Raw genomic sequence first — 11,344 nt, forward strand, 5'->3', positions numbered from 1 at the left:
AAAAAAAAAAAAAAAAAAAAAAAAAGAGGCACTGGAACCCAGGTGCAGTGACTCACACCCGTAATCCCAGCACTTTGAGAGGCCGAGATAGGAGTTCAAGACCAATTTGGGCAACTTATCAAGACCCTATTCTACCAAAAACAAATTTAAGTAGCCAGACGTGGTGGTACATGCCTGTAGTCCTAGCTACACAAGAGGCTGAGGTGTGAGGCTCACTTGAGTCCAGGAATTTGAGGCGGCAGTGAGCTATGATTGTGCCACTGTACTCCAGCCTGGGTGACAGGGAGACCCTGTCTCAGAAAAAAAAAATCACCCTGGGTGCAATTTTAAAAACAGACCAGAGGTAAGAAAACTGGAGGCCAGGAGGAACTTGGGTGTCTGTTTGAGTGATTCAGGTGAGAAATCACAGAGATCTGAACTAAAGGTATTGAGGACTGCAGAACATAAACAGATCACAGAGCTACTCACATTGTATACTTGGCTAAGACTTGGTGATTGGTCCAGGGTGAGGGAAAGAAGTTCAAGAACAATCCCCAAGACTCTCACAGTCCATGGATGTGCCCTTCCCTAGAGAGCAAACACATGGTGAAAGACTAAGGGCCAAGAGTTGTTTCAGTGGGAAGGCGAGGAGCTTGTAAAAATTGACTATTTGTAGGATAAAAACTTAAGAGTTTCCCCTGACCTGTGTATCGCTTTCATTAGCAGAGACCATGAAGCGTTGGTCTTACTCTAACAGGATTATTTCGTGTTGTCTCCCATGCCTGCTCTCTCTTTATCAGTGCAAATATTCACATGTGGCAACACATAACTTTTTTTTTTTTTTTTTTTGAGTTGGAGTCTCACTCTGTTGCCCAGACTGGAGTGCAGTGGCCACTCCTGGCCACCGCAGCCTCGACTGCTGGGCTCTGGCGATACTTCCACCTCAGCCTTCCAAGTAGCCAGAATTACAGGCATGCGCTACCACACCCGGCTGATTTTTGATTTATTGTAGAGATGAGGTTTCTATGCCCAGGCAGGTCTCGAGCCCGTGGGCTCAGGCAATCCACTCACCTCAGCCTCCCAAAGGTGCGGGATTACAGGCTGAGCCACCCAGCCTGGCTTAACACATAACTTTTTAACTCTTTACTCTCTTCTTTCCATTACCCCTCCCAGCTCTTTGGAGGAGGAGAATTTGAAGAAAACACCATAAAGAACTTGTCACATAATCACCCATCCAAGTTAAAGCACAGGAGAGACATCAGGACTAGTAACAGAAATGTCTGCATTATAGGTTATCTGGAAGAAACTGAAGACCCCTGAGCCTTAAGAGTCTGAAAGATTTGAACCAGGACACTGGGGAAGAGAAAGAGCAGTGGGAAAGGGGGATCCGGAGGAAAAGGGATAACAATAAAACCTCCGACCATTTTCTTGCTAAGCTATGGTGTGGCCATGTGCTCTTTGAGCTGTGGCCAGGCCATGTTTCCTGGCTTTGACCCCTCCCCTACCTTGAGGAAGAGAATCTCCTCTCTCTAGTTTCTTTCGTCTCTCTTTCTATCTCTCAAATTTAGTTTTTAAGTAAACTGTATTTTCTAATTTTAAAAAAGATCCAACACCTGTGAGAGGGAGACTGTGTATTGGTAAGAGACTAAATAGATTTTAGACCATTCTCACGACTTCATGTGTCCATGATCAGACAACTGGAAGACTTTCTGATTACGGGCTGTGCCTCTGCACACTCCCAAACGGTTAGCGACATGTATGAGAAGTTAATATATAAGAGCCTATCTGAAGTGAGCTTTCTGGGGGGTTACAAGTGCTAACTTTCACAGCAAATCCCCAAGTGCCAAACAGGTCCCATATCCTTGCCCTTTTCTGGACTTTTCCTGCTTGAATAACTCTACACTTGAATAACTCCTGTTTATCTTCAGAGTTACCCAAGCGTCACCACCTCAAAGATGTCTTCATAGAAACCCCCTCCCCTTTCCATCAAATCATATGCCTCCTCATCTCAGACATTCATAACACTAACCTTTTTTTCCTTCACTGTATTTCCCATGGATTGATACTATACAGTCAGGGTAGCACTGCTTAACAATGGAGATATGTTATGAGAAATGCATCGTTAGGCAATTTTCTCATCATGCGACCATCATAGAGTGTACTTAACACAAATCTAGATGGTATAGCCTACTACATGCCTAAGCTATATGGGATAGCCTATCGTTCCTAGGCTAAAGCTGTACAACATGTTAATGTACTGAATACCATGGACGTGTCTACGGCCATACCATCCTGAACATGCCTGATCTTGTCTAAGTATTGTGGACAACTATAACACAATGGTATTTGTGCATCTAAACATTCCTAAACATTGAAAAGGTAATGCACTGTGCCACACTGTTACAATGCCTAGGATGCTAGGGAATAGGAATTTTCCGGCTTCTTTATAATCTTATGGGACCACCCTTGTATATGTGGTACATCGTTGACCAAAACATAACTATGTGGCAGATGACTGTATATCATTCTGAACTATTTCTTTCATGTTTATCTATTCCAGGAGGACAGAGGCAATCTGTTTTTCTCACCACAGATCTTAGTACCTGGCCTAGCACATGGCAACAAAAAAATGTCTTACTTTATTTTATTGCACTTTGCAGATACTGCATTTTTTGCAAATTTAAGATTTGTGCCAACCCTGTGTAGAGCATGTCTATCAGCGCCATTTTTTCCAACAGCATGGGTTTACTTCCTAACTATCCTGTGTCATATTTTGGTAATTTTTGCAATATTTCAAACTTTATTATTATTATTATATGTGCTCAGTGATCTTTGATTTTAATTTTTTTTTTTTAGTTGAAGTCTCACTCCGTCACCCAGGCTGGAGTGCAGTGGCATACTCACAGTCACCCCAGCGTTGATGTGCTGGGCTCTGGTGATCCTTCCACCTCGACCTTCCAAATAACCGGAACTACAGGTGCACACTACCACACCCAGCTAATTTTTGATTTATTGTAGAGACGAGGTCTCGCCAAGTTACCTGGCTGGTCTCGAAAACCCGTGGACTCAGGCAATCCACTCACCTCAGCCTCCCAAAGTTCTGGGATTATAGGCTGAGCCACCAAGCCCGGCCTGATTTTAATATTATAACTGTTTTGAAAAGCTACAAATTGTGCTCCTAAAAGACAGCAAAATTAATCAATAAATGTATGTGTTCTGCCTTCTCCACTGACTGGCCATTCCACCATATTCTCTGAAACACAACAATATTGAAGTCAGGCCAACGATAACCCTACAATGGAATCTAAGTGTCCAGGTGGAAAGAAGAGTCACACATCTCTCACTTTAAATAAAAAACTAGAAATGATTTATGAGGAAGGCACATCAAAAGCCAAATAGACTGAAAGCTAGGAGTCTTGTGGAAAATGTTTGTGATTGCAAAGGAAAATTTATTGAATGAAATTAAAAGTGCTACTCCAGGGAATACATACACGATAAGAAAGCGAAACAGCCTTGTTTCTGATATGGAGAAAGTTTGAGTGGTCTGGATGGAAGATCAAACCAGCCATGACATTCCCTTAAGCCAAAGTCTAATCTGGAGCATGGCCCTAACTCTCTTCCATCCTGTGAAGGTTGAGAGAGGTAAGGAAGCTACTGAAAGAAAGAAACTAGCAGAGGTTTGTTCATGAGGTTTGAGGAAAGAAGCCATCTCCATAACATACAAGTGCAAGGTGAAGCAGCAAGTGCTAATGGAGAAGCTGTAGCAAGTTTTTCAGAAGATCTAGCAAAGATAAATGTGGCTGCACTAAGCAACAGATTTTCAATGTAGATAAAACAGTCTTATATTGAAAGAAGATACCATCTAGGAACTTCATAGCTAGAGAGAAGCCAATGCCTGACTTTAGAGAACAGACTGACTCTCTTGTTAGGGGCTAATACAGCTGATGACTTTAAATTGAAGCCAGTGCTCATTGACCTTTCTGAAAATCCTAGGTCCCTTAAATTTACTCTGCCTATGGTTTACAAATGGAACAACAAAGCCTAGATGACAGCATCGCTTACTGAATATTTTAAGCCCATTGTTGAGACCTACTGCTCAGAAAAAAGATTCCTTTCAAAATATTACAGCTCATGGGCAATGCACCTGGTCACCCAAGAGCTCTGATGGGGATGTACAAGGAGATGAATGTTGTTTTCATGCCTGGTAACACAACATTTATTCTGCAGCCCATGGATCAAGGAGTGATTTCTACATTCAAGTCTTACGACTTAAGAACTACATTTTGTAAGGCTATAAATGCCATAGATAGTGATTCTTCTCATGATTCCGGGCAAAGTAAATTGAAAACATTTGGAAAAGGATTCACCATTCTAGATTCCATTAAGAACATTTGTGATTCATGGGAGGTGGTCAAAATGTCAACATGAACAGGAGTTTGGAAGAAGTGGATTGCAAGATGACTTTGAGGGATATGACAGAATTGCTGCAATCTCATGATAAAACTTGAATGAATGAAGAGTTGCTTCTTATGAATGCACAAGGAAAGTGGTTTGTTTCTTTCTTTCTTTCTTTCTTTCTTTCTTTCTTTCTTTCTTTCTTTCTTTCTTTCTTTCAATAGGAGTCTAACTCTGTCACCCAGACTGGAGGGCAGTGGCATGCTCCCAGCCACCGGAGCCTTGACCTGCTGGACTCATGCGATCCTTCTGCCTCAGCCTTCCAAGAAGCTGGAGCTACAGGCACATGCCACCTCACCAAGTTGGCCAGGCTGGTCTCCAACCCATGGGCTCCGGTAATCCTCTCACCTCAGCCTCCCAAAATGCTGGGATTATAGGCGTGAGCCACCACGACCAGCCTAGAAGGTGGTTTCTTGAGATGACATCTACTCCTGGTGAAGATGCTGTGAACATTGTTTAAATGATAGCAAAGGATTTAGAATACCACATAAACTTAGTTAATAAAGCAGAGGCAGGATTGGAAAGGATTGACACCAATTTTGAAAGAAATTCTACTCTTAGGAAAATGCTGTCAAACAGTATCACAAACTAGGGATAGAGCTTTTGTGAAAGGAAATTCAATCAATGCAGAAAATTCCATTTTTATCTTATTTTGAGAAATATCCGCAGCCACCCCAGCCTTTAGAACCACCACCCTGATCAGTCAGCAGCCATTAAGAGCCCCCCCACCAGCAAAAAAGTATGATCCAATAAAGGCTCAAATTTCATCATTATCATTTTTTTCGCAATAAGATATTTTAAATGAAAGAATGTACATTGTCTTTTAGTCATAATGCTTTTGCACACTTAATAGACTACACTATAGTGTAAACATAACATTTTTTTCTTGAGTTAGAGTCTCACACCTTCACCCAGGCTGGCTGGAGTGCAGTGGCACACTCACTGCCACCCCAGCGTCCACCCACTGGGCTCCGGCGATCCTTCCGTGTCAGCCTTCCAAGTAGCCAGAACTACAGGCCGTTCTACCACTCCCGGCTAATTTTTGATTTATTGTAGAGACAAGGCCTCGCCAAGTTGCCCGGGCTGGTCTCTAATCCGCGGGCTCAGGCAATCCACTCGCCTCAGCCTCTCAAAGTGCTGGAATTACAGGCTGAGCCACCAAGCCCGGCCTAAACATAACCTCAATATGCACTGTGAAATCACAAAATTCGTGTGACTCACTTTATGTTATGGCAATATTCCCTTTATTGCTGTGGTCTAGAATGGAACCTGCAATAGCTCCACGGTGTGCCTGAAACTCCCACTGGAGGTCAAAAATCAATGACCCCCATGTGATCTCCCCCGGTGGCCTTTGACACTGTCTGCCCCGGTGCACAATGGCTAACCCCTGGTGAGAATTTAAGGAGCGCGTGTTTGACATGCAGTCATCATTCTGACCACCAGAGGTCTCTTTCTCCACACCATTGGGCCCGAAAGAACTTGCTCGCATGTGTATGGTTCTGACTCTCAAGCCTAGCTGCTCAGAGTGTGATTGTGGCATTGCATCTGTATCACCTGGGAGCTTGTCAGAAAAGGAGAATCTCAGGCCTCGCCTGACACTAGCTGAATCAGAATCTGCATTTTTAGTAAGATCCCCAGGGGATCTGTATACACATTAAATACTGAGAGTGTTGTTGTACGGGACCTTTTTAATCTAAACTTGAGAAAAACCTCTCCTATAAATGGCCTTATGCACACAGGACGTTTCTATCACATGTACAGAAGGACTCAGAAAGAGGTTTAGAGTTTGTTTGCTTTTATTATGAATGTAAAATATACATACAACACAATAAACATTTACACATTTACATTTCACATGACCTCTTGTCTTTTTTGAGCAAATTCAATTCTGTGTGGCCCAGTTGGCCGTTCCTTCCACCGTCCCGCGCTTACATTCATGACGTCCTCTTCACCTTGGTTCCTTGTGTGACTCCGTTAAAAAAGAAAAGAAAAGAAACCAGCCCAGGGGCTAAAATGGCTGACTTCACTGTCCTTTCCCACAGAATCACTTTCATTCCTCGTGTCCTTTCCTGTCCCTACATGCCTTCCCTTGCTTCATTCAAACTTCAGCTTTAAAAATTCCGGAGCAAACAGGGCTGCCGAGATCGCCTTTGTCTTTTAAAAACACCTTGAACTAGCTTACACGCATGAGGGGACACATAAAGACCACTGCTCACTCCCCTGGCGTGAAACCCAGCTCTGGGAAGACTCCAAAAACAACATGGACAAATGAAGCTTGGCTCACCAGACAGATGGATGATCACGAAGGTCTGAATATCAGGCTCGTGGAAGTTAATTAATACATAAACTGGAATACATAAAAATAAACAGAGTGAGTTTCACTAAAGGAAATGTAAATCCCTCTAACCCTGTGCTTTTCGAAACTTCGTTAGGTATGTCTTAACACGCGGATAAGCAGAAACTAGACGGTGTGGCTCCTTGCTCTTCTCTGGGGCCGTGCCTTCAAAATGCCAGTGAACTGATGAGAGAGTCTGTGTTTCCCTCAGAAGGTAGCTATGCGAGAGGTTTTGTAGGCAGTCTCTTGCAAGCTGTCGAATATGGCTTTGGTTCCGTTCTGCCAGTGCAGCACCAGATCCATCGGGGTCTTCCCAGCCTAATCAAAAGAGAAGAGGACACTTGACTTCCAGGTGGGAGACATCTGTAAATTCCCATCGTGTGTGTGTGTGTGTGTGTGTGTGTGTGTGTGTGTGTTTCATGAGGTAAGGGACAGGTGTTTTATGGTTTCTACTATGAGTGGTTTGCAGTTGATATTCAAACCAGCCCTTTACAGTTTCTCACAGAGATGCATTTGGCATTTGAGATTAACAATTTTTTCTCCCAGGTATTGACAAAATCCCTGGTGCTTACACACCAAGTGTCAAGAGCCCCTCAAGTCATCTTGAAATTTTAAAACGCAGCTGGGCTCGGTGGCTCAGCCTGTAATCCCACGCCTTTGAGAGCCTGAGGTGAGTGGATTGCCTGAGCCTGCGGGTTCGAGACCCACCTGGGCAGCGAGACCTCATCTCTACAATAGATCAAAAAATCAGCCAGGCGTGGTAGCGCATGCCTGTAATTCCAGCTACTTGGAAGGCTGAGGCGGAAGGATCGCCAGAGCCCAGCAGGTCGAGGCTGCGGTGGCCGGGAGCGGCCACTGCACTCCAGTCTGGCCGACAGAGTGAGACTCCAACTCAAAAAAAAAAAAAAAGAAAATTTAAAACGCCTCTGTACTTCTCTCTAGTATCCGTGGAATGGGCTTCTGAAGGTGGAGGTATCCCTTTTTTTATTCTTATTTGGGGAGGCGGTTACAGGGGTCAGTACACCCAGAATGTTACTGCTCCTGGGTACCGTTTTCATAACATCACAGAATTTACATTGGGCTTTCCCAGGAAATTTATTTTTCTTGGAGTTAACATTAGTGGCATGTGTGAATAAATAATTTTTGAGACCAAATTTTGGTTTTCCTTACACACATGTGTCAAGAGATTTAAAAATATTAAAACCACATCACTTCTCAATTCTTATCTATAGATAAAAAAAGTTCTAAATGTTTCCTTCTCTATTTTTTTAGAGTATCTCTTTAACCCAGAAATTACAAACTGGCAGTTTTGGGAGGAAAATCAGTCTAGAGACCTGTTTTGTTTGGGTCCAAACAAAACTTAGAACTTTTTAAAGACTAGAATGAATTGGCAACAGTTGAAAATCAAGAAATTTCCCAACTGAATTTGTGAGCTCTATGAAAAAACCAGAAGAGTTAGCAACAAGGTACCTATGGTTCCACAGAGCAAAATGGACTGGGTTGGGGAAGGGCTGCCATCTTTAAAAGAGTTGTGTGCATAAACGCCAGCAGTGGATTCATTTATGTGATCTTCCTAATACCTGTGAGTATTTGAGCTAGTGGCCCTGTAACCCCCTTTGGAACTTCTCTGCCTTTCTGTAGTATCTTTCTTCAGGAACACCCATCATTAGATATGTATACAGGGTTCTAGACAATGATAGAGTATTGTATGTTGTTTCCAATCTCCTTCAAGATGACATTGGTCTTCTTATCAATGCAGCCAATGAACTAAAATTAATCAATATCCAATCTGAGTAATTCAGAATGAACACTTCCTCCTTTACAACAATGTGAAATGTCACCACTTTCTTCCAGGGATAGCCATGCTTTTGCTTATACTTTTAATATAATCTCCATTCATTTTCCACTCGGGTTTTTCTGCACATCTCTCAAAATAATTTCCTATATGTAGACCCTGAGAGTTCTTGTATAAGTACATATTAATTTAACTTCAGCTATAAGCAGGGAACATATAGCTTATTGGTCTTTTGGGGGAACATCAATCCACTGGGTTAGTGACATAATAGTTCCAGAACCCTTATGCTGAGGTCTAATTGATCATTCAAAGCCATGAGTCCTGCTTGTATATTTTAGGCTATTCTTCCATAAATTCATTGCACTCCTCTCTACTAAAATGTATCTCCTGATTTTCTGGCTATTGGCACAGTCTCCCTAAATCTATGTGCTATTTATCTTTGCTGGCAGTGGCTCACTGCCTGGAAAAAAAAAATCTTCATATTTTCTGCAGCTCTGGAGATTTCACTGGATTTACTCTTTTTTTCTGATCATTTAAAAAATTATTAGATAAAACCAATCTCAATATCAACATGAGAGAACCCTACTGTTAACATTTTTCCATCCCAAACAATCTTCATCTGTCATCATTCTTTCTTCCTGTCACTAAACCACATTTTTTTAAATGATAAAATATTCCAGTCTCAGTAACACAAATAAGGGAAAAATTGATAAGATGATTGTTGGTTTTTTCTTCCCTTTGTTGTAAAGTCATTCTGCAAAAGCATCGTCAAGATTATTTTTTCACTCATTTAAACCCGTTCTGGGTGATATTTTTAAAGCTTATATTAGATGATATTTGTCTGGGAATTGAGACCATGAGGAAAAGTTAGTTACATTCCCTGCTTACAAATGAAGTTAAATTAATATGTACTTATACAAGAATTTCCAGGGCCTAAATATAGGAAATTATTTTGAGAGATGCGCAGAAAAACCCATGAAGAGAATGGATAGAAATTTCCTTAAAGATATAGGCAAAAGCACGGCTACCCTGGAAGAAAGTGGTGACATTTCATATTGTGGTAAGAGGGAGGAGGAGGGGCCATTCTGAGTTACTCAGATTGGATATTGATTAATTTTAGTTCATAGACTGACCACTGTGGAATTTTAGACCATGTCAGAAATGGTGAGTGTCTCTACTCCTATCCACCCCAGGCCTTGCACACATAAGAATGGCCAAGGCAGAATGGACTTCTCCAACATAGGTGTTTCGAAAGGCGTTTCAAACAATTTTGACCATCTTTTCTTTTCTTTTCTTTTTCTTTCTTTCTTTTTCTTTTTTTTTTTTGAGCTGGAGTTTCATCTGTCGCTCAGGCTGGGGTACAGTGGCACACTCATGACCACCCCAGCGTCGACCGGCTGGGCTCCAGGGATCCTTCCACCTCAGCCTTCCAAGTAGCTGGAACTACAGGCACGCTCTACCATGCCCAACCAATTTTTTATTTATGGTAGAGATGAGATCTCGCCAAGTTGCCCGGGGCTGGTCTTGAGCCCTCAGGCTCAGGCAATCCACTCGTCTCAGCCTCCCAAAGTGCTGGGATTACAGGCTGAGCCACAGAGCCCGGTCGACCATCTTTTATTTTCAAGACCAAATGCCAAAATAATTATCAGGCACTGTATCAGACACTGAGGTCACAGCAGTAATTAGGACTTCTCCCATCTCTGGCCATGTGACCTGAGTCCTAGCCAAGGTTAATGGAGTCCTTAAGGAAAACAACCAGGAGCACTTAAACTGTCAGAAGACCCCCAATATACTACCATTGTGGGACTCTTTTTCTCATATTTAATAAGTGCTTCGAAATTAGAAAGCTCACAACAGTGCCCCTCGCTTTCAGTACTTACACAGTTCTTGATGTTGAGGTCTGCGCCATACATGATCAGAAGTCGAATCATCTTGTAACGATTCAGTCTCACCGCGTCATGCAAGGGAGTGTCTCCTTCCTAGAGAGACAGAGGCCAACGGTGGGTCTGAGGCCAGGAAGTGGGTCCCGGAAGGGCACCACGGCTTGGGGGACTCATTTCAAATATAAAAGCAATGAAGCTTTAGGAGGCCCGGTCGCCCTTGTCTACTCACTCTGTCCTTGGCATTGAGGTCCGCCTCACAGGCAATGAGATGCTCTGCACACTCGTAGTGGCCGGTCCTCACCGCCACATGCAGCGCTGTGCTGAGCAACTGGAAAATCAGAGAACGCTGCTGACTTGCTGGGAGTGGGGTAGAGGCTGCCCCGGACAGCAAGGCACGTGCAAGGGAGAGAAGTGGCCACCAGGGGGGCTTCCAGATGGCTTCCACGGAGAGGTGGGGTTAGGAGGTGGAGGGGGATGAGGGAGGGGAGGAGGCGGAGGCATAGAGGAAGAGGAGTCAGGAAGGAGGGGGATGGGGAGGAGGAAGGGAGATGGAAAAGAGGGAAGAGGAGGAGGAATGGGAGAGGAAGAAGCATGGGAGAGGAAGAGGGGAGGTGGAGAAGGGAGGGGAGGTGGAGAAGGAAGAGGAGGAGGAGGAGGAAGAGGAAGAAGAGGAGGAAGAGGGGCATGGGGAGGAGGAAGGGGTGGAGAAGAAGGAAGAAGAGGAGGAAGAGGAGGAGGAGGGGAGAGGAAGAAACATGGGAAAGAAGGAGGGGAGGTAGAGAAGGAAGAGGAGGAAGAGGGCATAGAGAGGAGAAAGGGGTAGAGGAGGAGGAAGGGTGGGAAGGAGGAGGGAGAGGGGGAGGCAGAGAAGAAGGAAGGGGTGGAAGAGGAGGGGGG

General features: G+C 43.6%; 1 protein-coding gene across 1 annotated transcript in view; it reads right to left on the reverse strand.

The window, feature by feature from the left end:
• Positions 1–6,216: 6,216 nt before the first annotated feature.
• The window catches only part of ANKRD1 (ankyrin repeat domain 1), a 12,166-nt gene continuing 7,038 nt past the window's right edge, over positions 6,217–11,344 (reverse strand). The window contains exons 7-9 of the mRNA XM_008059173.1: positions 10,677–10,775; positions 10,445–10,543; positions 6,217–7,087 (exon numbers count right to left, since the gene is read on the reverse strand). Coding sequence (XP_008057364.1) covers positions 6,977–7,087; positions 10,445–10,543; positions 10,677–10,775 — 309 coding nt within the window. The 3' untranslated portion in view covers positions 6,217–6,976. The remainder of the gene's footprint in view (positions 7,088–10,444; positions 10,544–10,676; positions 10,776–11,344) is intronic.

This window comes from Carlito syrichta, unplaced genomic scaffold, assembly GCF_000164805.1.
Source record: "Carlito syrichta isolate Samal-C Ts95f unplaced genomic scaffold, Tarsius_syrichta-2.0.1 Scaffold303749, whole genome shotgun sequence".
NCBI lineage: Eukaryota > Metazoa > Chordata > Mammalia > Primates > Tarsiidae > Carlito > Carlito syrichta.